General features: G+C 45.9%; 1 protein-coding gene across 1 annotated transcript in view; it reads left to right on the forward strand.

The window, feature by feature from the left end:
- CPT1B (carnitine palmitoyltransferase 1B) overlaps nt 1-26,110 on the forward strand; it is a 144,581-nt gene that overhangs the window by 45,020 nt on the left and 73,451 nt on the right. The window contains exon 10 of the mRNA XM_069229479.1: nt 68-263. Within this exon, the coding sequence (XP_069085580.1) occupies nt 68-263 (196 nt within the window). The remainder of the gene's footprint in view (nt 1-67; nt 264-26,110) is intronic.

The raw sequence follows: 26,110 nt of genomic DNA on the forward strand, positions 1-26,110 counted from the left end.
CAATAGGATGACGTTGAGTCCCCACCAGAACATGCGGATAACTGTCTATTCCTTGTCCCACCATCAGACACCCTCCTGCACCTGATGGACAGCAAGCACTTAGTTGTTTACCACAAGGGACGGTTCTTCAAGGTTTGGCTGTACCATGGCGGGAAGCTTCTGAACCCGCGTGATCTGGAGATGCAGTTTCAGCGGATCCTGGATGATTCCTCCCCGCCTCAGCCAGGCGAGGAGCAGCTGCCTGCACTCACTGCTGGAGAAAGGTAAGCGGCCAGAAGAATAATCAAACACTTATTTTGAAACACCGTTCACTGCTATGGTAGATGTTCATCACCAATAGCGGAATATCATCAGACATGCGCATCGGGAAGACCTTCAGACAAGCAGCTGCCCAGGACACTAGAAATATGTAACAGTCACTTTTGAGAACATGCTCCACTCACTACTGGGGAGACAACTGTGTCATTGGTCATTACTTTCAAATATGTTTTTGTTCATATTTGTGATTTTTGACGAAAAAAGGCTGCTCCGTGCGCTAGCTCACATTCAATACAGGGAGCTGGTTATACACAAGTCAATGATAAATTCTATAGACTCGATTGGTTCGTTGTTAAACAGTTTTGTAATGTGAGATAGGTCTGATATGTTTATTATAAAAACATTATGACAAAGGCATTCGGCCTGACCTATTTATTGTGAAGCGCCTATCAAAGGCAAGAACCTTTTAAAGGTGCATTGTTATTACACTTTGGAAAAAACAGTACTTTGTTATTTTGTCATATGGGATCTCACAGCTTACAATAGTAGGCAATGTTTTAGTGTTGTTTAACCTCCCTGACAATCCCTTGGGGCAGATTTGCAATGTGAAAATACTTGTTAAGCCCACCCGTTCAGAAATGTTACAACAGATGCTATTTAACCACTTTGCTTAGTAGACGACAAAGGCAGTAGGCCTCGCTTGCTCACTTGTTTATTGTGAATACCAAGTGTTAAAGCTAATAGACGTTTAAAGGAGAATTATTACACCGTGATGAAGCCCGTCGAAAGGTATTTTATTTTTAACTATGCTTTGTAAAAAAAGCCAGCTTTTTCTACAAAGGCGATTATTTATACCAGTCTACATTACTATAGCCATTAAATGGGTAACGCTAGTTAGCATCTTCACTTTATCCTAAATACATTTTAGGCCTGGGTGAAGTCTTGAGACTGCCAGACTCGTAATAGGGCCGTAAGCCTCAGATGTACAACAAAGTCAACAAGAAATCAGACAGCAAACCTAGTAGCATAGGAAAAGTCTGTCTAGAGTTGTGGCTCACCCCCAAAATTGAGGGGTTATATAGGAAATCTCCCCATAGAACATAATGGAATGTGCAGAAATTCACATTCAACAAATAAGAATCAGCATATTAAAAGTGTCATACTGTCCTGCCATCTTAGCTCTAACCTACTACATGAACATTGATTTAGAGAGGCTGAAATAACATCATCTGGAGGTATCAGAAAAAACCTAGTTACATAAACAGTGAACTGTTGTGATTGAATGCAATACTGTCTTGAAGCAAAAGATCATTAACAATATATTACATTTGTGAGCCCATGTTGGAGAGTCTTCTTTGAGAACAATGTCATTCAGAAATAGACAAACATGACTTGCTTGGTTATGTGCAGCAGGAGCAACAAACCGTGAATATGCCACAGCTATTGTGAGGAAGCTGCCACCAAGGCCTAGATGAGAAAAATGCACTTTAACAGGCCATATCAAAATTATTTCCAACAGCAATACTATATCTGTGCACATGTGAATCTGAGTGTTGATTGCTTGACACTATTAGTAATGCACATTCATGATTAATGCCCAATAGCTCTGACAATTTCCCCCCTTTGACAATTCTATCATCACTAAACGCCCAAACTATTTAAAATATAGACTGTGTGACCTTTTTGTCTCTTGCCTTTTAATTCTTCAAACTTCTTAAGTTGATTACATACTCGATCTCTGACATCTTCCACCTCTATCTCATATCTTTTCCATTTAGAGAACATGTTCTTCTCCTTACACCCATATTTTGAAAATATGATTTCAGAAAATTTAAGCAAGAGAAATCGAACAACTGCACAAATAAATACATGTGTTAGTAGGCCTTAGCATGCCCCCACTCAGGCTGTCAAACCACTCACCAACCTTTCCAAAACCCTTTCCAATTTCACCAATCCATGAACCCACTGATTCCCATAAGCCATACTCTTCAAAAGCTTTGACTTCACAAGAAAAATTAATAATATTACCAACATATGCACCGATAATAATACTGTTATATTGGATGAAGGTGCAGTGTTAGCCAGTTTTGCATAATCACCATTCGTATAGCAATTAGTTCATTATTTACTAGCAATAATAGGTTGGTAGTGTTGGAAACTATCCAGAAGCGTACATAATTTTCATATTATTCATAGTCACTCCAACAGATGGAATCATAGCTCCTAATACATCTGGCAGAGTTTGCCTAAAACCTTATTTCACTCTCTTGAAACGAATAGCATCACATATTTCATTCACATGGTAAACCAGAGGGAAAGCCAAAGCAAGTTAGCAGGAGCCCACTCGTTTATGAGGTAGGTCAAAAATTGCAGTCTTATCACACACCTAAAGAATTCCTCTAAATATTGGTTCTTCACCAACCAGAAAGTCTCCACTAACAACATAAAGGGCCTGATTTAAGGAAACTGATGCTGCACGCAGTGCAGCGCCACTTTCCTTGAGCCCCTGAGCACCCGCTAATGCCACCATCTGTGCTCCATATATAAAATATAGCGCACTGTGGCAGTAGTTATGGAACTAGCATCAATTCTTTTACGCTAGTTCGAATCTTTGCAGGATTAGTGTGTAAAAAATTATGCTAATCCTGAAAAGGCCATTGTAAACAATGGTGTTCCTCCTTTTAACGCCTGCTATGAGCAGGCGTTGAAAGTGCAGAAAAAAATGACACAAAGAAATCTCTTTGATTTCTTTGTGCCATTCGCCCCTTCAACGGTGGAATGTCCCCTTTGCATACATTATGCCTGACGCAGGCATAATGTAGCACAAAGGGTTACAAAGGGGCACAATGCATGCATTGCACCACTTTGTAAATTTGGTACTGCAATTTTGGCCTCGTTGGGCCACATTAGCATAAAATAAATTACGCTAATGTGGCGCAAGGAGGAGTTAGGGGCTCTTAAATCTGCCCCAGTGTCTTTCCCAAAAACTTTATTGATCTAACTCACATAGGCTCATGAGACACCCTGCATTATTCACCCATTCTATCTCATGCTGTATTCTCAATCTTTGATGCCTCTTCAGCTTTAATCTGTTCTCTAACTTTCTTTTCATATTTCCAGTCTTCAAAATGTTCACTTTTCTCTCATCATATTCTCTAATAAATTCATGCTCCTCTTTACTCAAACTACACACAAACTCCCCGTTAGTAATTTTAGACTTCTGGTTAGCTTGTGCAACTGAATTCAAGTATTTAATAAAGGTTAATTAGCACCAAGTATATCCACAAACAGAAAGGTCTTCCAGCGAAGTGTTGAAATCAGACACTCTGTATGGTGAAAAAAAAAACTAACAAAAACTTGACAGACTATATGACATTGGTAGTTGACAATATGTTGATCCTTCACTGATATAAGAGGTGATAAAGGTGCACATAAAGCAATTCCCAACTCTCATGATTTCTATATATTCCTTCAAAAAATTGCTTAAATATTATTTTCAAAGTTAGTAACTAATCTTTCCTTGTGTGTCATTGTGTTATGTCCAGTTTCATTATGCACTGTAGTTAATTCAACTTGTGGTGAAACATAACTAAGCAGCAAAATAAGGCACAACAGAAGGCCACTAAAGGGGGGGCGGAGCTAACTGCTAAAGATGGCTGTGGTGTAGCGGAGCAGCTCCGGACCGGCCTGCAATCTATCCTGCCAATCCGGGTGCTGCCCCTGGCCTAACGTGGCTCGGGGACTGGGGGCAAGTGACCGGGGAACGGAGCCACTACAGAACGGAGGATAACGACCTGCGGCAGTGGCGAAGACGCTGTGAGCTGCGACAGTGCAGCCGCACAAAATGGTGAGCGTGCGCCGGCTCTAAAGGATTAGAGGTGAGTGCCGGCCACTGCCGGCGGTCATAGCGCACAGGAGCTCCGGGCGCTGGTGGAGGCGGGAGCTGCAGGGGCCCTGGGCCCACAGGGGAAGGTGACAGATGTGGAGAACGACAGGAGGGGCTTGAGGACCGATGGAGCTTCGCCATCCCCAGCCCCCCAACCACCCCCGACACACACACCTTGCCCTATGTAGTGGATGGGCTGATGATGCTCGGTACAGAGCTGGCAGATCTTCACGGCACAGATGGTGAGCTGATAAGTCGCGGTGGGGCAGAGCTATGAGGTGCGGCTGGGCAGATGTATTAGCGCCGGTGAGACCGGTCTACCGTGGACAGACTGGGCACGGTCCGTAGCCTCTGAGAAGAGAGAAGCGGGCATTGGAGTGGACACAGCTATAGTAAAAGTCGGAACCCCCTCCCCCAATAGACCTTGGAGCTCGGGGTGGCGCGGACAACTGGGGCAGGCTGGACCAGTCAACATGGGAGTCTGAGGGCGGCTCTTGAAATGATACCCAGGGGAGCAGCTCCAGTTGCTGACAGCCCTGCGCTTTGGGAGACCTGCTGGGATGCTGCGGACCCCGAGTGAAGGAGAGCCCCCCCCCCCACTAGATTTGTACCGCAGTACCGCAACTGAGCATGCCTAATTGGGAAGCAACGCCCTAAACCACAGGAATCGCGGGTGGCTGGCCCAGACAGTGAGCGAAGGGCCAAAACACCGACCCCACAGAGAGCACCTCAGCCACCCCAGTTGCAAGACACCTTACAAAAGATCCTGGAGGTGCAATTGAGGACTCTAAGAACACCATCCGACAAGAATTAGGGAAAGTGTCAGCAGAACTGGGCCTTTTAAGAATGGACCACTGAAAGCTGGTGGAGACAGTCGACAGTGCAAAGGAAGAGTTGAATGAAATGGGCACATCACATTGGGCGCAACAAACCCAACTTGCCCACCTTACAGACAGAGTGCAGAGTCTGGAACCTAGGGCTGAAGACGCGGAGGGCCGCAGCCGGTGAAATAACGTCCGGATAGTAGGTCTACCAGAAGGAGTGGAGGGCAGTGACATGGTGGCCTACTTGGAACCCTGGATGAAAGGACTTATGAGACCCCACCAATTCACACTGTTTTTTGCCTAGAAAGGGCACACGGTCCCGACCAAGCCCCCGCACCGGGAAGACCCCCCAGACCTGTTGTGGCCAAGCTGCTCCATTATAATGATCGGGACTTGCTACTTCAGAGAGTGCGTGAAGAAGGCCCCTTTGTCGTGTACAACAGCAGGGTCAGTATGTACCCAGACTATACAGCAGCAGTGCAGGCCAAGAGGCCGTCTTATACCGAAGTGAAGAAGGCCCTAACGACTGAAGGGATTCGATATGCTCTGCTCTTTCCCTCGAAACTGAAAATAATGTGGGACGGCCACACCCATTTCTGTGTGAGCTCAGAGGAAGCATGGTCCTGGCTTGAAACGTACAGAACTGGACAAGATGACCAGAACCTGCGCGAGCCCCCACCGGCTAGATGCTGGAAAAAGCCGCCACTCTGGTGATCGGCCTCACAGGGACAGAGTGCTTGGGCCAACGAAAACACAAGCCAGCCAAGGTAAACTGGCGGCGAACCAGGCGGCCGTGTCTCTGACGGAGTCGCCCACCTCTGATAAGGACAAAATAAGTCACACGGACGCTGGAGGGACAGAGGACTAATCAGATCATGAGTCGGTTGTGGACCCTCTTGGTGATCTGCCACACGTGACACCTCAGACAGCTGAAGTTATTATTTAGCCGCTGCCACCTTTCGCCACTACATAGAATTCCCCTTTACGGGAGCAGCGCCCGGAGTGCGAGTTTGGGCCGGTCTGGACATCACCGATGGCCAACCCCATTGCGATGTTAAAAGACAAGCATACCCCCCCATTTGCCCCTGGACTACTCCAGCAGGGTGAAGATTATGGCTAGTAACACAGATTTGGGTGGTTGGCCGTTGCCGTTCTGCCCTGGGTATGGGGAGTTGGCGATTGATTAACACTGTTGATGTTCTTGCTGTTGGTGATGCCCAGGATGGGGACAGGTGTGCAGGGCTGTGGGGTGGGGGGGTGGTGAGGATCTCAAGGCGAGTGACAGGCTGGTTCCCTGGTGCATGCCGCAACTACTCTTAAATTGATGTCTTGGAACATTACGGGGATGGGTAGCATGTCAAAGCGCCATAATAACCTGACATACATAAAGAGAACGGGAGTCCACATTGCACTGTTACAGGCGTCACACCTAACCAAGATGGATGCTGATCGCCTCTATAAACTGTGGCGGGGGCAACTGTTTGCCACCACATACTCTGCATATGGACGTGGAGCGCTGGTCTGGGTGAGGGCGGGACTGCCACGTGAGCCAGTCTTGGTGGACGCAGACAAAGAGGGCTGGTACGTATTAGTAGAAGGCCCCTTGTATGGACGACTGATAGAGCAGAGGAGCATATATGCACCCAAGATCAGGTCTCCTTACTTCACAAGTTGTCTGCCCGGCTGGCCACACACCTGGGCGGTCCCTCTCTCCTGGGGGATGACTTCAGTGCTGTCCCTGATCCCGACATAGGCCGTTCTACTCCACCTCTGCGGGGGCGGCGGCAAACCGGGTGGCTAAGGGCTCGATGAGTTGGAGATCTGGGTGGGACCTGGAAGATATATGGCGGTTGCAGCACCAGCACTGCAGGGAGTTCTCATAGATGTGAAAGTAATATCAAATACATACTAGGATCGACTATATGCTCTGTACGGCCAAGTTTAGCAGTACATTCACAAACTCAGAATATTTAGGCTGCACAGTGTCGGACCACAGTCCACTGCTAGTAACAATGCAGACAGCTGAGAAATTACTGCCAATCCTGACGTGGCACCTGTATCCTAGAGCCTTGGACGACGAGGTCTTCCGAGGCGCCTTAGCGACTAAACCGACGGAGTAATTCACACTAAATAAGGAGACAGCCTCAGATCGGAGGGTGGAATGGGAGACTCTAAAGGTGGTGAACCGGGGCCATTGCCTCGGCCAAACAGTGGGAATCAGAAGGGAGCTGATGGCCGAAGTCCTTTGCATAGAGACAACCCTACGTAGATGGGAATCGGAGATGGGTGGCAACCCGGAGGCACCTCAACAGATCTCAGTAGCGCGGGAAGCAAATAATGAGGCGCTAGAGCGCCTTCGCCGCCACAGCTATAAAATACACACTAATAGAATTCACGTGGAGGAGGGGAGAGCTGGGAGACTGCTGGCTTGGCTGATAAAACCGGAAAGCAGGGGTACTCCAATCACTCACCTGACGACCCAGGATGGGACTATACTGCATGCACCGACACACATTAATCATGAGTTTAGATCTTACTACATATATTCTTTGTCTTTGTCTTACTACATGACCCTCTATAGCACATCACTGCTGGCAGAGAGGGGCGCGCTACATACCTACTTGGGTGGACTGCAACTGCGTATGCGGCAGGGCCAGACAGTGAAAAATTGGGGGCGCTGGTGATGGCACAGGAGGTGCAGACTGCTATAAAAGACCTGGCGATGGGGAAAACCCCCGGGACTGATGGTCTCCCCCCTGAATTTCATCAAAGGCTCATGGGATTACTGACGCCACGACTGGTGGAGATGTACGCAGAGGCTTATGAGAAGAGGGAGGTGTTGGTGATACCCTTACCCAAGGGGAGGCGGGACGGGGCGACGGTTGCTGATTACTGCCCACTTTCAATGTTAAACCCCAACTTTAAAATACTCAGCAAAGTGCTGGCGAATCGGCTACTCCCACAAATGAGGGACCTCATCCATGAAGACCAAATCGTGTTCATCCCTACACGAAACACATCTAGTAATTTACTGCGGCTCTACACGCTGCTCTATAATGAGAAACACCCACATGACCCCAGAGTTATGATAGTGTCAGTAGACCTGGAAAAGGCCTTTGACACGATACGTTGAGACTTCCTGGAGACAGTAATGCAACGCCTGGGACCGGAGTGGGGAAGATGAGTAAACTTGCTCTACACCCACTCTGCAGCTAGGGTCAAAACATGACACACAATATCTGCCAGCTACGAAGTCCCTAGGGGGACCAGACAGGGCTGCCTGCTCTCGCCCCTACTATTTGCCTTGGTCTTAGAGCCACTGGCGGAGAAGTTCCGGAATAAGGGACGGGAGTAGGGTGTGATTAGAGGTGGGGTCCCACACATCATCTCCCTGTACGCAGAAGACCTCCTCATCTATGTGCAAGATGGGAGCGCTGTGCTCCCGCAGGTGCTTTAGACGCTGGAGGATTTCGGTAAACACGCAGGCTTACGGCTTAACAGACAAAAGACATCCGTATTCCCAATGCTCAAGGGGGTGGCGCATGCGCTCTCATGCCTGGTGGATGTACAATGGGCCCCCCCAGACTTTTAAGTACCTGGGAATCCAGATTTATCATAATAAAAAAGGGCTCCGGGAGGGCAACCTGGGGAGAGCATACCGGGCTCTGAAAACGGAGGTAGCCTTCTGGCACTCCTTAAAACTACCAGTTATGGCCAGGATCACACTTACCAAGATGGTGATGATCCCTAGACTCCTCTTCTATTTCACCAACTTACCGCTGACTGTTCCGGTGCCGTGGTTTCGGACACTAGACTCTCTACAACGCGACCTGATATGGGACGGGGGACGCCACCCGGTGGCACTGGGGACTCTTCGTCTGATGCCTGAGAAGGGGGGACTTGGAGCCCCAGACTTTGAGTTACACTATGTGTCAGCTCAATTACAATGGCTGGCGCGATGGCTAAATGGGCTAACCTTAGCAGAGACCACGATGGACGGCAAAGCCGGGCAAGGGGAGGAACTCATAGCACGACTGCTCAGCGGTAAACCAGTACCGCCCAGCCCAAACATATTGGTATCCACAGCTCTGGCAGCGTGGCGTTGAGCCCTTCGGAGAACCGATACAACTGATCCCTATGTGCCTGCGCTACCCCATGTGGGACTCCCACATGACGCGGCTCGGCCCGCCTTCACCTTCAGACAACTCACATACTGGACATGGGCAGGGATCACTACAGTGGGCGACTGCTATCAGGGAGGGATGCTGATCCCCTTCGGGGACCTAACGGACCAAAAGGGCCTGCCGGTCGGCCAATTTCTGACTTATGAGGCAGTGGCATGGGCCTTGAGGACACTGTGGGGAGACTTTAGTGGTGAACCACCCACGGCGGCAGCCCTCCAGACTGTGCTGGTTGTGGGTGGAGGTTCGCACCTGGATATATAAGGCTCTAAATGGGATGATTGAGAGACCACTAAACGGACTGCGACTCAAATGGGATGCCGATGTAGACAGAACCATGACAGATGCCGAATGGCATAAGATTCTAGCCTCGGCATATAAGATTTCACGCAATACGTGTCTGAAGTTTATACAATATAACTATGTTCACAGGACTTATCTCACCCCGTGCAGAATTAACTGGATCTATGGGGGGACGACATGAGCATGCCCCCGATGTCGGTTGGCTGATGTGAACCTTCGCCATATGACCTGGGACTGTCCAACGCTGAGGCCCTACTGGGAAAAGGTGGTTGCCTGTTTCAACACAGTTTTACATAGAAAACTAGGTGGGCCAGCAGTGTGCTTGTTGGGCCTTTTTGACAAGCCCTTAGCTAAAAAGTGGATAATAGATTTGCAGACTTGGCATTAGTACTTGTGCGCAAGAGGGTGGCAATGGCCTGGAAAAGCAAGTATGGACCCCAGCTGGCCACATGGGTGGCGGACGTTACTCACTGGGCAAGGGCAGTGGAGAGAGTACTGCAGAGAGAAGAGATGAGAGGACTGATGCACCGACCGATTGCCCCTTTGTGGGCAGAAGTCGTGGACGCATGGGAGACACTAGACATCGCTGCGGATGATGGCACGGGTGGTGCCCTGACTCAGAATGGCTTGGGGATGACTGAGAACTAGCACTGAGTGGACCGCTGTCGGTCTGCGTTCTGGGTGGGATCTCCCCCTCGATCTGCCCCTTCATGCCCCTCGCGCCCCCCCACCCCTCCCGGCCCCTGGGAATCGGGGGCCGGCATGGACAACCGCACAGCGCACACATGATTTTTGGAACTCTGGGCGAGTTACTGGGTTAACGAAGAATCATGTTTTGTTGTTTTCCATTTTGTTTTTTGCTTTCGCACACAGGGAAGACAGTCATGCATGCCTGTGATGTTGATTGGAGTTATTATCAGCTCCCTATCTCGCAAATATGCAACTGAGAACCTGAGAAAACCTAAGGCTTTGCCAATATGATTTTGTATACCAAGGAACGGATAAGATATTGGATACTCTGTAATTGTGGCTCTGCGAAGTATGTAATGGACACCCACAGGCTGTATAACAATGTGATATAGTACCCTGAGTATTCAGTTCTGGCAAAATGAACGAACAGATTCATACTATTTGAAATGCCAATAAACAAAATTGTAAAAGAAAAACAGAAGGCCACCTAAAGCTATTACTATCACTACCAATGAGATTACCATAACAATTTTACAGCATTTTCTGTATGCCATTTCCATTGAGATCAAATACAAAAATTAAAAGAATTTAGGACTCCAAACATTTGTCTTCAGGAGATTTTTTTCAAAACAATAATAAATGTTTTACTTTTTTTTAAACAATAATCAAAATCAAACCAGAGTTTTTTCTCTCTTCAGTTCTTTATCGAGTTCATAGATTCGAACTCCAAATCTTCTTGTGAATACTTTAGTAAGAGAAACACCACTTATTGTCTTGCAGAGTTTATATTGTTAGTTTCTAAATTTCACAGCCATCAAAATGTGCAAAAATTGAAGGTAGTTCTTCTTCTAGTTTGTCTTCAAAGATTAACTGGCAACAGTTACTTGGGTTGTTGGTTTCTACATCTGCCTCTTATTCCTTTGCGTAAGTTACGACTTTGGCATAACTCTACAAGGGGTGCCTTCTCACCCATGGGTGACACAGGTGAACGTGATTTAATACACCAGGGCTGAGTGTGAAAGACAAGTCATTGTAGTTCCGCAAGACACTATTCGATGTGTAATTGAAATAAAAGTATTGATCTAGGGTTACTAACGATCCCATAAGAGGATCGGGTACTGTCGAAACAGTAGCAACCTCATTTCGTTATTCGCAGTATTACGCACACTGTACTAAGATGGATGAACAATTTGTGTAAAAACTATTTATTACTACAGAAACAATCTGTTTCTTAGTACATCTAAAACAACTACACATAATATTTTAAAGCAGCAATGAGACATATACAAGTAACAAGAACAAAATGAAGATTACAAGCATTGTTAAAATGTCATTTAAAATATTATCTAGAACCCGACATGTAATTGCCTATTTTTGTGCTGAGAACATAAAAGGCAGATCAACTTGCAGTCTAGAGGTTCTTAGGGAAAAGGGGCACTCTGCACACCTTATTGACAGCAAAGGCTGTCTTTACAAGCATAGGCGTGAAGACAGTGTTCCCTGCAAAGGGCAAACACCCAGAGCAATAGCAGTCCGTCAGTCTTCCTCCAGGCTTGGCTCTGTCAGCTTCAGGCAAGATGTGTCATCTGCGAAGTATGAAGTATGCTGGCAATAGATGAGACAGTCCCTGGCAGAATCCCGGGTGATAATGTGTAAAGTGAGCATATGACAATCCTTAGGTCCTAAATCTTATCAGAGATTGGAATGTGGGACAGAGATTATGAACATCAAAGAATACATTTCCGATGTTGCCTTACGGGCATATAGCAATGAAGGATGTTAATTCATACTACACTTGTTTGATTATATATATATATATATATATATATATATATATATATATTCGATGGTATGTGTAGCTGCAGATACACATGCTGTGCACATCCCGCCATCTGGTGCTGGGCTCGGAGTGTTACAAGTTGTTTTACTTCGAAGAAGTCTTTTCGAGTCACAAGACCGAGGGACTCCTCCCATTTCGGCTCCATTGCGCATCAGCGTCGACTCCATCTTAGATTGTTTTTTTTTCCGCCATCGGGTTCGGACGTGTTCCTTTTCGCTCCGTGTTTCGGGTCGGAAAGTTAGTTAGAATCTCGGAAAAATCGTCGGTATTGTTTGCGTTCGGTATCGGGTTAGTTACAACAGATCGACACCGACTTTTGAAGAGCTCCGGTGGCCCTTCGGGGTTTTTTCGATTCCCCCGTCGGGGCCGCCACGTGTCTCTTCAAGGCTGATGGAACGGACCCCATTCCGCTTCTGCCCAAAATGCCATAACAAGTATCCATATACAGATCAGCATCTGGTCTGTAACTTGTGTTTGTCGCCAGAACACAAGGAAGATACTTGTGAAGCCTGTCGAGCGTTTCGGTCCAGGAAGACACTAAGAGACCGAAGAGCAAGGAGACTGCAAATGGCGTGGGCGCCGACAGGACAAGAGCGTTTCGAGGAGGAGGAAGAAACATTCTCCATCCAGGAATCTGACTCTGATGAGATCGATCCCATAGAAACGCCAAAACACAAAACTCACGAAAAAACCACTAAAGCCCAGGGGATGCCACCGCCAACAGGCCATGGCTTAACCCGAAAAATAGGTGACCGATCATCGGCACCGAAAAAGGGCACGCTGGTGGCGAAGTCATCCGACTCCGGTCGAGATACCGCCACACAGCAATCTCGGGCCCGAGATAGTGGCTCCGAGCAGGTTCGGCACCGAGATAGCGGCACCGAAATGGTTCAGCACCGAGAGACCACGACGCCGAAAGTAAAGAAGGTTTCGTCAGAACCGAAAAAAGCAGCCGAAAAGGTTTCGATACCGAAACATCCAGCCTCGGAAACAAAAACAAGTTCCTACACTGAGGAACAAGGAATGTCCACACAAATGAAGACACATAGATTTGGACAGGAATTGGAAACAATAGAGCCAGACTATACACAAAAAAGGCTCCATATCCAAAAAGAAACAGGGAAGATCAGTACTCTCCCTCCCATTAAAATGAAACGCAAACTTGCCTTCCAAGAAAAAGACAAGCAGCCACAGGCAAAGGTGGCTAAACAAGTAACCCCGCCACCATCTCCACAAGGCTCTCCGCAACCATCACCGGTAGCCACTCCACCAATGATGCAATCCCTAACTCATACAGGAATGAGTCAAGATGACCCTGACGCATGGGACCTTTATGACGCACCAGTGTCAGATAATAGTCCTGAATGTTATCCAGCTAGACCGTCGCCACCAGAGGATAGTACAGCCTACGCACAGGTGGTGTCGAGAGCAGCGGCATTTCATAATGTCAGCTTGCATGCTGAGCCCATTGAAGACGACTTTCTTTTTAACACACTGTCGTCCACACACAGCCAGTATCAAAGTCTTCCTATGCTACCCGGAATGCTAAAACACTCCAAACAAGTGTTTGAAGAGCCTGTAAAAGGAAGGGCCATTACTCCAAGAGTGGAGAAAAAATATATACCGTCATCAACAGACCCCGTGTACATCACACAACAGCTAACACCGGTCTCAGTTGTAGTAGGGGCAGCGCGCAAAAGAGCGAACTCACATACTTCAGGAGATGCACCTCCAGATAAAGAAAGTTGAAAATTCGACGCAGCAGGCAAGAGGGTGGCGGCACAGGCAGCAAACCAGTGGCATATTGCCAATTCACAGGCTTTGTTGGCCAGATACGATAGGGCCCATTGGGACGAAATGAAACACTTTATAGAACATTTGCCCAAGGAGTTCCAAAAGAGAGCGCAGCAGTTAGTAGAAGGAGAGTATCTCCAACAATGCTAGAACTGTCAACACAGCAGTAACAATAAGGAGACATGCATGGCTGCGTACATCAGGATTTAAACCAGAAATACAGCAAGCTGTGCTGAATATGCCATTCAACGGACAGCAGTTGTTTGGGCCGGAGGTGGACACTGCTATCGAAAAACTTAAGAAAGACACTGACACGGCCAAAGCCATGGGCGCACTCTACTCCCCACAGAGCAGAGGCACATTTCGAAAAACAAAATTTAGAGGGGGGTTTCGAGGACAAAGCACAGAACCCACAACCTCACAAACAAGACCCACTTACCAGAGCCAGTATCAGCGGGGAAGTTTTCGGGGACAATATAAAGGGGGACAATTCCAAAAGAATATAGGGAAGTTCCAAAGTCCCAAAACTCCTCAAAACAAGCAGTGACTTCCAAGTCACAAATCCCCAACACATACCATCTGTGGGGGGGAGACTAACCAAGTTTTACAAACATTGGGAGGAAATAACAACAGACCCTTGGGTCCTAGCAATTATCCAGCATGGTTATTGCATAGAATTTCTCAAATTCCCTCCAAACGTCCCACCAAAAACACACAATATGTCAAAACAACATATAGATCTTTTAGGACTAGAAGTTCAGGCATTGCTACAAAAAGAAGCAATAGAATTAGTACCAAACCAACAGAAAGGGACAGGAGTTTACTCTCTGTACTTTCTCATACCCAAAAAAGACAAGAGTCTGAGACCTATACTAGATCTCAGAACATTAAATACATACATCAAATCAGATCACTTCCACATGGTGACATTACAGGACGTAATCCCACTGCTCAAACAACAAGACTACATGCCAACACTAGACCTAAAGGATGCATATTTCCATATACCGATACATCCTTCACACAGAAAGTATCTAAGGTTTGTATTCCAAGGAGTACATTACCAGTTCAAGGTGTTGGCATTCGGAATAACAACTGCACCAAGAGTTTTTACAAAATGACTAGCAGTAGTAGCTGCACATATCAGAAGGCAGCAAATACATGTGTTCCCGTACCTAGACGATTGGTTAATCAAAACCAACACGCTAAAACGGTGTTCACAACACACGAAGTACGTCATAGAAATCCTCCACAATCTAGGTTTCTCAATCAACTACACAAAGTCACACCTTCTGTTGTGTCAAACACAGCAATACTTAGGGGCGACAATCAACACAGCAAAAGGGATTGCCACTCCAAGCCCACAAAGGGTTCAAGCATTTCACAATGTAATAAAGACCATGTATCCAAAACAAAAGATACAAGTCAAAATGGTGATGAAACTACTAGGCATGATGTCCTCATGCATAGCCATTGTCCCAAACGCAAGGTTGCACATGCGGCCCTTACAACAGTGCTTAGCATCACAATGGTCACAAGCACAGGGTCAACTTCTAGATCTGGTGTTGATAGACCGCCAAACATACACCTCGCTTCAATGGTGGAACAGTATACATTTAAACCAAAGGCGGCCTTTCCAAGACCCAGTGCCACAATATGTAATAACAACAGATGCCTCCATGATAGGGTGGGGAGCACACCTCAATCAACACAGCATCCAAGGACAATGGGACACTCAGCAAAAACAGTTTCACATAAATCACTTAGAACTATTAGCAGTATTTCTAGCGCTAAAAGCATTTCAACCCATAATAAGCCACAAACACATTCTTGTCAAAACAGACAACATGACAACAATGTATTACCTAAACAAACAGGGAGGGACACACTCAACACAGTTGTGTCTCCTGGCACAAAAAATATGGCATTGGGCGATTCACAACCACATTCGCCTAATAGCACAATTTATTCCAGGAATTCAGAACCAGTTAGCAGACAATCTCTCTCAGGATCACCAACAGATCCACGAATGGGAGATTCACCCCCAAATACTAAACAAATACTTCCAGAATTGGGGAACACCACAAATAGATCTATTTGCAACAAAGGAAAACGCAAAATGCCGAAACTTCGCATCCAGGTACCCACAAGATCAGTCTCAGGGCAATGCGTTATGGATGAGCTGGTCAGGGATATTTGCTTACTCTTTTCCCCCTCTCCGACTCCTTCCATATCTGGTAAACAAATTGAGTCAAAACAAACTCAAACTCATACTGATAGCGCCAACATGGGCAAGACAACCTTGGTACACAACACTACTAGACCTCTCTGTAGTGCCTCATGTCAAACTACCAAACAGACCAGATCTGTTAACACAACACAAACAACAGATCAGACATCCAAATCCAGCATCACTGAATCTAGCAATTTGGCTCCTGAAGTCCTAGAATTCGGACACTTAGACCTTACACAGGAATGTATGGAGGTCATAAAACAAGCTAGAAAACCTACCACTAGACATTGCTATGCAAATAAGTGGAAAAGATTTGTTTATTACTGCCATAATAATCAAATTCAACCCTTACACGCATCTGCCAAAGACATCGTAAAATACTTACTACATTTGCAAAAGTCAAAGCTAGCTTTCTCTTCCATAAAGATACATCTTACCGCAATTTCAGCTTACCTGCAAATTACGCACTCAACTTCACTATTTAGGATACCAGTCATAAAAGCGTTTATGGAAGGACTAAAGAGAATTATACCACCAAGAACACCACCAGTTCCTTCATGGAACCTCAACATTGTCTTAACACGACTCATGGGTCCACCTTTTGAGCCCATGCACTCTTATGAAATGCAATACTTAACATGGAAAGTTGCATTTTTAATTGCCATCACATCTCTAAGAAGAGTGAGTGAAATTCAAGCATTTACCATACAAGAACCATTTATTCAAATACACAAGCATAAAGTAGTTCTACGGACAAATCCAAAATATTTACCAAAAGTTATATCACCGTTCCACTTGAATCAAACAGTAGAATTACCAGTGTTCTTCCCACAGCCAGACTCTGTAGCTGAAAGAGCACTACATACATTAGACATCAAAAGAGCGTTAATGTACTACATTAACAGAACAAAACTAATTCGAAAAACAAAACAATTATTTATTGCTTTCCAAAAACCTCATACAGGTAATCCAATTTCTAAACAAGGCATTGCTAGATGGATAGTTAAGTGTATTCAAACCTGCTATCTTAAAGCTAAAAGAGAACTGCCGATTACACCAAAGGCACACTCAACCAGAAAGAAAGGTGCTACCATGGCCTTTCTAGGAAACATTCCAATGACAGAAATATGTAAGGCAGCTACATTGTCTACGCCTCATACATTTACCAAACACTACTGTGTAGATGTGTTAACGGCACACAAGCCACAGTAGGTCAAGCGGTACTACGAGCATTGTTTCAAACAACTTCAACTCCTACAGGCTGAACCACCGCTTTTGGGGAGATAACTGCTTACTAGTCTATGCACAGCATGTGTATCTGCAGCTACACATGCCATCGAACGGAAAATGTCACTTACCCAGTGTACATCTGTTCGTGGCATTAGTCGCTGCAGATTCACATGCGCCCACCCGCCTCCCCGGGAGCCTGTAGCCGTTAAGAAGTTGATCTTGAAAATTTGTAAATTTGAAAATATATTACTTTAAACTACATTATGTACATTACTCCATGGCATGGGCACTATTACTAGCATACACAACTCCTACCTCACCCTCTGCGGGGGAAAACAATCTAAGATGGAGTCGACGCCCATGCGCAATGGAGCCGAAATGGGAGGAGTCCCTCGGTCTTGTGACTCGAAAAGACTTCTTCGAAGAAAAACAACTTGTAACACTCCGAGCCCAACACCAGATGGCGGGATGTGCACAGCATGTGAATCTGCAGCGACTAATGCCACAAACAGATGTACACTGGGTAAGTGACATTTTCCATATATATATATATATATATAGCGGTTGTTATTTATCCTTGATGTAATGATGAATCAACATTTGACCCAGACATCTGCCTGTTTAGATGTTACATCTATTTCATTCATCAAAGAACTTGATGATATCACTGTTCCTAGAAAGATAAGGTCTGGTGACAATGATGTTAAAGGACAGACAAGACAATGGTTCTGCAAAAACAGGGAACATGGCAATGTCCTGTGTCTGAGATGGAGAAGATGGCGGCATCCATGATCTATGAGGGAGTCGGGCCTAGCTAAGATGGAGACAGACCTTCGGGACTTTACACATCTTCTTCAGACCTAGATGCCAGATATGCCTACTCAGGTGATGTTCTCCTTTTGTTTGGGATTTTCTTACTCATTGGTTTCTTGCAACTGGTAATTCACTATCATATTTCAGGTTCTTCTCTGATCTTTCTCTGATTCGTTCTCCCAATGTCTTCTTTAGCAAGATCTCTTTCTAGTTAGGCCGCTTATCTCCTCAATGCACTCTATCAACCATTATGCTTTTACCTGTGACTACTGCTAAATCTTTTTCACTCACAGTTGAACTGTAACTTTGGTCAGCATCAGTAACTCAACTCACTCAAACGTTCGGCTGCAGTGTTTCCTGAACTGAATCAAAGACTGTCTTCCTGTTGCTTGTGACTTTACAACAGTTCTGGTATGCTCACCAAATCTACACTCCCACCAGCATCACCAAATTCACCAACTTCAAGATTGTCTTCTCCCACCTCTGGATCCATGCTACAAACCTGAGCTTGACTCGGTGAATCAGTGGCTGTTGCCACCACTGCCATCTTCTTTCTTCTGTGTGAGCTGGGTGGATCTAATGCGGGAATCCAGCACACTGCACAGGTATGTTAGTCACAAGCACGACTTAATGTTGCCCTTTCCATCTCGGTTCCAGGCAGTTTTTGCAACCATGCTTCTTGATCACAATCTAGTCGCCTGGTCGTAGGAGATGGCCCAGAATTTCTTTTGTTGGTACTGTTGCCAAAGTCGCGTGATAAGAAACATATTTCACCACATCAGCCAGATTGTTGCAGTAATCAAATGAGATACCCTCAGTTACTGATATAAATGTCTTTGAAGGGATATATGCAACTCTCTGCTTATCAAGACCTCATGGGGGGATAAACCATTCTTTTTGTCTGGAGTTCTTCTAATGCTTATGTGAACAAGGAAAAACTTAAGATCACTTAAGAGTTGTGGAGGCGCACACCTTAGCCAGCTTACTTTTGATGGTGCAATTCATCTTCTCCCAAAACCCTGATGATTGATGGCAATAGTTAGAATGGAACTTCTGCTCAATCTGAAATACAATACATAATAACTTTAAGATCTCGTTTTTGAAAATGAGTTCCACAGTCTATCTCAATACAAGTTGACAGGTGAATTGTGGTAATAGCTCTCTCTACAGAAGTTTAGCCACTGTAATGCTGTCGCTTCTGGTTTGATAGGCCTCAACCCATTTAGGAAAAAAAAGCAGACCATCACTAGAATGTAATTAGGTCCATCACAAATAGGTATTCAAATTAAATGTGCTTGAAGTCTAGTAAATGGGCATTCTGATTTTCCTAAGTGGCTCATTACCACCAATGTTCATTTCACTGATTATGTCTCTGGCAAGTGATACATCTTTGGCACACATCTTCTGCTACACTTCTATATTTTGTATTATACCAGTACTTTAGGAAAGTTCTGGTCATTGCTTCCCTCCCTACATGCTCATGGTCATGAAGATAACAGGCCATGGAATTTAACATGGAATCATGGAGTACATATAGGTGATCAGGGTTTGCCCTCATATCATCATAGTTTCTCTTACAACTGTCCAATCCCCATTTCTTCCTGTTGTCCTTTGACCCTTCCTCCTGGTGGTCCCTCAATTCACTATTAGATTCAACAGACAAAAGTTGACTTTTTTTGCATTTCCAGCAGTTCTTACATTCATTTCATATTGTTCTGATTCTGGTACTGTGGTTTGCTCATTTAATCTCAATTTAGCATTTTCAAGGTTACAGTATTTCTGACATTTGATCAGCATAATTATCTCCCATTGTGAGTATGTCATCACTGACTTTGTGGGCTGAAAATTTGTCCACTAATATTTCTCTAGGTTGCAGTATTGTTACCAAAGGATCAAGAATGTAGGAACCATTCCTGATGGGAATACCAAAAGAGGTTATAAAGCCCCTTTCCCACCATAACTGTCCAAAATTGTGTACCACTTTGAATCCATACTGGCTGTCTGTATAAACTGTAACACTCAATTCATCTGCTAGGCAGAAAGCCCTTTTTAGAGCAATCAACTTTGCCACTTTTACTAAAGTTACTTCAGTCATGTATAATACTTAAGTGATTTCATAATTTGAACAAACTGAAAAGCACTAATGCTCCTGTGTCATCTCTCAAAACAGGAATCATCTACAAATCCAGTCTTGTCACTTTTAGGGGAACAGCTTGAATATCTGGCCTTGGCTTGGTACATAATTTTGTCAAGAATTGTGGTCACTGCCCTCAACATCATCTTTATCATTGTCTGAAATCAGCAGCAATGGAGCAGGATTAAAGGAATCGCACCTTTTAAACAAAATATTTTCAGGTGCTAATATTGTCTGCTCATATCTTGTGAGGGGGCTGTTTGTCAAGTGCTGGGTTCTGGTGCAAGTCAAATTATCAACTGAATGGAGAACAGACACAATGATTATATGGCACACAGCAATTCCTTCACTTTGTTCTGTTGTAAGGCAAATCGCTGCCACTGCCATTCTGAGGACAGTGCTCTTCAAAAATGTTCTCTTAATTCTTGGAAGGCTTTGATGCATCCCTCATTAAATGGCCCTGGATCCATGATACCACTACAAGTAAGCCTTAATAAAGACTTTACAGTCAGGAAAAGTTTGGGAATGTACTGATACAGTAGCCATCTGTTCCCAAATATATTCCTCACCTCCCACTGGTTGGTTAAAAGGTTCATCTTCAAGACTGCAGAAATGCATTGTTTTTAGACTTTTCTTGTTGCTTTCTCAATATGATAAACAAGATAAATCACTTCTCTTCCACATTACTATACCTTTTTGAGTGAGACCTTTTGTGACCATTGTCAGCAAGATGACGCACGAGTGCACTTGTATATAGTTTGCAGTCTTTGGTCTTTTATGCTACTAACAGGTTATCAAAGTACTGAACTAGCCCCAATTTAGAGGATTGCTGCAAACTATCCACACCTTTCTTTAGGATTGGACTAAAAATAGAGGGACTTTATGTATACCTTTGTGTGGAACCAAAATGTGAAAATAAGTTGACTTACTACATGTAGAAGAATATAAAAGAATGGGCTTAATAAATGACTGTATACCATTCTGCATCTGCAAGAATCTGAAACAATATTATAGCAGGATTTTGTACTAACTGACAACATGAGACTATAATTTGATTAATATTGCTAAGGTCCTGTGCCTTCCTCTGTGTCCCGCTAATTTTGTTTATGCCAATCGGATAAATTACAAGGACTACCAAGTACCTCCCATAGAATGTCTTGTTCCATCAAACTTTCTGTGATGGGCTTCATTCCTTCTGCTTTTCTTGAAAGTTTTTATTTGCCAACTTGTGGGGTAAATGGCATTTGTTTTGACCTTAACTGACTTTGCACTTTTTATCAATCATATTTTTATCTGCAAAATCCCATACCTCTTGACAGTATTTCCTAAAATCCAGAAGTTGTTCATAATTTGCAAGAACTGGGAACATTTGAATTCATGGATTTTGTGATGGGATTTTAAAAAGTGAATCTTCAGCTTGTGTTTCATTTGCACCACCATTCTGTCTGCAATAAATTACACAATTCATTTTGCCAAGCAAGTTCCTGCCAAGTAAATTAACAGGACTTGAATCACACAGTATGAACTTGTGACTGTGTTCAATTGATCCTATTTTAACTGTGAATCTGCTGTATCCTGATTAATAATCTGTTTGCTACTAATCCTTACATCTTGGACCTCTTTTCCAGAGAAGAGTGGGTTTGGAACCTCCACAGAACGAACAGTAAAGCAGGGTTGCACCAGTATCGATCAGAAATTATATAAGATGGCCATTCACCTCGCCATCTACATATCAGCCATATTGCTCTGTCTCTAGGGCTGCACAAAGCATGCAAATCTCTTCCCCTTGAGGCACTGTCATTGTGAATGTAGTTGTGGAGAAAAGAGGGGGGGAAATTGGTCAGAATCAATTGATTCTGTTGATACCTTGAAGTATATGGCATCTTGCTTCTCATATGTAGCTGCATCATCGGAGCTATGGGCATATTTGTAGTTAACTGCCTTTAATTTTGCACTTTCTGTATAAGTGTCTGTTGGGCTTAGGCACAGTTTTCTATCTGCATTTGATTTGTCTTTCGCTACATGTAGGGAACAAAATCATTCTGAATGTGATCTGAATTTTGTCTTCACTTGCACTTCCAGTGTCCAATTTTACTGCAAATGTGTCAAGCAGTGTTCTTCTTTGGCAAATTAATATTCACATTCATTCCAGAATTAATAACATTACCTCAGCCTTGAAATTGAGTCTGCACCATCCCTGTGTTCCATTCATTCGAAAATTTTCAGACTAAACAAAATCGAATTTCTAGTGTTTCTCTAAATTTGCTTCATCTGTGCAATCATCAACTTCTCCTTAATCTTTTTGTGTTTCACATCAAAATAGCTTCAAAATCTAATCCGTACTTTTCATTTGCCAACACATCACACTCTGCTGAATATGAAAACTAAGCTCTCGGGCCAAACTCAACTTCAATATTTTTTTCAGAAGATTAGATTAAAGAACAATATTTTACACAATCCTTACACAGGCAACTCAAGTGCCACAGGAATATGTCCTGTTTCTACCTTCAATCCTCCCATTACTACCATCGCCCTAGAGATCTTGAATTATAAGAGAACTTTATTAAGGGACGTAGAGAGACTACATCAAAGATACATTACACACAACACTACTGTTGCAGAAAGAAGAGCTATACAGACCATAGCTTCCAATCATGAAATTATAATCAAACCTGTTGACAAGGGGCGTGGCCTGGCCTGGCCGTTCCGCAAGATGGCCACCACACTGTGAGGCTCTGCCAGCTGGGGGCTCCTTCAGCGCTTTTCCTCCCGTAGATCAGCCGCCCTGCCTCCTAGTCCTTCCCGGGTGCCCCTGAGGAAGGATCGGGGAGGTTGCAGGCCGCGGCAGGGTGCCAGTTTTGGACTGGGGACCGTGCTGGTCTGCTCTGCGGGATGGGGCCTGATTTTGGTGCGTGGGGCACGCGGGCCTCGCAGTCGCCTGCTTCTACAGAGGCCGGGCTGGTGCGTGGCGTAGGAAGCGGCCCCTTTCTCCCCTTTTTCTTTTGTCTCGCCCCTGCAATCGGGGGTGAGGGACCTGCCGGCTGCCTCATCGGCCTATCCAGCCAACGCCCTGCTGTCTGCTCCCGAGGGGCCTGGTCGGCGGCTTGGTCAGGCCGCGTGGCTTTTGCGGGCGCTAACCTGTGGCAGGTGCGGGGCTGGTTCCTCTTGTCACCCCTCCAGTGTTTTGGTTGGCTCGGGAGGGCTGAAGGTGTGCTGTGCCTGTGGGGGATGCCTTTCAGGGCGCCTGGGTGTGGGGCTCTTTCCCCCCCCCCCCCCCCCTTTTTTTTTTCCTCCTGTGGGTGGCCTGCTGCCGATCCTGGGCCTGGTCTCTCTGGTAAGCGGGGGCCCTGCAATTGGTGACCTGCGTGGCCTGATCGGCAGCGGGGTTCGAGCCACGTGGCCCCGTGGGTGGGAGTGCTGCTGCTGTGGGTCGCCGTGATGGACTTTTGTGGCTGCTGCCGGCTGTGCGGTTACAAACGTGAGGTTCTGGTGCCTGACGTCTCCCACTTCCCTCCTTCTTTGCCATGACATGTGCGACTGGCGGGAGTGAGTGACCCCGAGAAACTTCTGTTCTTTGGCGGCCCTACCTAGCTGGTGACTACTACTGTGTGGAGTGGCCACTTTGGCTTCCGGCCTGGTCAGCTGCATAGAGGATGGGGAAGGCGGACCAGAGACAGCCTAATCTCACTTTTGATGGTGGGAAAAAGAAAAGAGGCCCGTCTGGCCGTCCGGCGGATGATCTGCTGCTTGAGGAGGAGCCCGCCGCGTCCTCCGTGAAGGCTATGTTCTTAGAGCTTAAGCATAGTCTGGGTAGCATTGACGCCCGGAGTCGACAGTCCTCCATGCGCCCCATGGCTATGTCGAGACCATGCTCTCTGCATTATGCTCCGGCGAGCTTTCCCAGATTGTTGGTGGTGGAGAGGGCCCACAGATCTCAGGGGCTGCGGCCTCCGCCGGGGTCTCAGCGTGTCTTATTATTGTACGCTTACTGAACTACTGAGATAGTTACTATACTTAGACTGGCCAGAGAGCTTTGACGTGTGATCTATAATATTACTGAACTGAGTTTCTTCCCTGGCTACACTCCTGTGGTGCAGGCGGCCCGTAAGGCCTTCCTGCCGGCCAAACACACTTTGAGCCAGACCAATGCCAAATACTCCCTCATTTATCCAGCTAAACTGCGAGTGCAGCATAAGGGGCAAGCTGCACTTTTTCACTGACCTGAAACTGGCTGTTAAATATGCTAAATCTGTTCCCAAAAAGGCACCGTCGGAGTGCCCTCGGGCTGATGGCGGAGAGGGCGATGCTCTTAGGGACAAAGACTGAATTCATTCTATCGTTTGGGGTCTCTGTGCCTTGCCCGGTGCCTTGTGGCCTGCAAATTTGTTGTTGTTTTACCTGTTTGTGCGGTCTGTTCTGCTATACACCTTACATTGGGAGTTCCCTTGCCCACCCATCCCGTTTGGGCGGGATTGTAGTACTGACCCAATTGGGGGGTCGGCGTGGGTGGGGGTTTGAAATGTCTTGTACCTGGTTTTTTTTCTTGCCTTCTTTCCTTTTCCCCTGTTCGTTCCCCTTCATGCAGCTGATTCCTTTCTTGTGATGGTATGGGGAGTTGTGTGTTTTGATAGATTGCTGGGATGGCGCAAAAAAGCGTGACACCTGTATGCTGTCTCACTTGGAATATTCGTGGGCTGAATGATGGGCGTAAGATGAGGTTGCTGTCCTCCTACATGCAGCGGCATGCAATAGACATTTGTATGCTGCAGGAGACTTACCTGGTGGAAGCCACGAAACACCGAGTGAAAGCTGGTTGGATTTTTGGGTGTCATGCTGCGATGTATTTGAGATATGCACGGGCGTGGAGATCTTGACCCGAAAGGGGCTGCACTGGTGTACTGAAAAGGTGCTTGTGGATCCGAATGGTCATTATGTCATGATGAGAGGAACGCTGCTAGATAGACCGTGTAGGTTGGTGTTGATCTACGGACCAAATACTGATGACCCTGAATTTTTTTGGGAAGTGTGGCGGTTGATTGCCTCACTGGGTCCCGGGTCCCTGCTGTGGGGGAGGAGGGAGACTTCAACTTGGTACTGGACTTTGTGGCGGACCATGAAAGCCAGGCTAGACCACAGCATGTGGCAGCTGCTAAGGCCTTGTCTCTTGTGATGGCTGAAGGTGCTTTGGTTGACCTATGGGGGGCAAAACATGGAACTGACAGGGAGGGTACCTGTGTCAATTATGTGCATGGCAGTTGGTCCCGTATTGACCAATGTCTCGGCACCAGGGACGTAGAGCTTTGTACGCAGTCAATTGAGCATAAGGCCCGTACCTTGTTGGATCATTCACCGGTCCTGCTGGAGTTGCTTGTCCCTGGAGGCCCCGGTTGTGCCTTCATGTGGAGGCTGCCTCATCATGCGCTCAGGGATCAGGTTTTTAGGGACAAGATCCATGACGCCATTGTCCACTACTTTGTGAAGAATCAGGGATCTGTGTCCTCTGTGGGCACCGTGTGGGAGGCTTTCAAGGTAGTAATTCGCAGGCTCTGTCTCTCTAAACAGCACAGTGTGTTGAAGGCGCTAAGGTGAGACTTGGCAGATCTGGAGGCTCAGCTTGCGGATCTCAAAAGATGATTGGTCTCTACTGGTCTGGTGACCTTATGGCTGAACTGAGAGGAAAAAGGACACAGTTTGAGGAGGCCGCCCTTCGTGGGGTTCACTTCCTAGGGAAAGATGATACGACGAGGAGATATGGTGAGGGTGAGAGGGCCGGCCGAATGCTGGCAGCAATGCTTCGTAAGCCGTGGGAAAGTAATTATATTATAGAACTGACTGATTCGACTGGCGTGCGATAAACCAGCACCGAGGAGATCAGGCGAGTCCTCACTGACTTGTATGCTGAGCGCTCGGGACGGGGATCCGCG

The sequence above is a fragment of the Pleurodeles waltl genome, chromosome 4_1, assembly GCF_031143425.1.
Source record: "Pleurodeles waltl isolate 20211129_DDA chromosome 4_1, aPleWal1.hap1.20221129, whole genome shotgun sequence".
NCBI lineage: Eukaryota > Metazoa > Chordata > Amphibia > Caudata > Salamandridae > Pleurodeles > Pleurodeles waltl.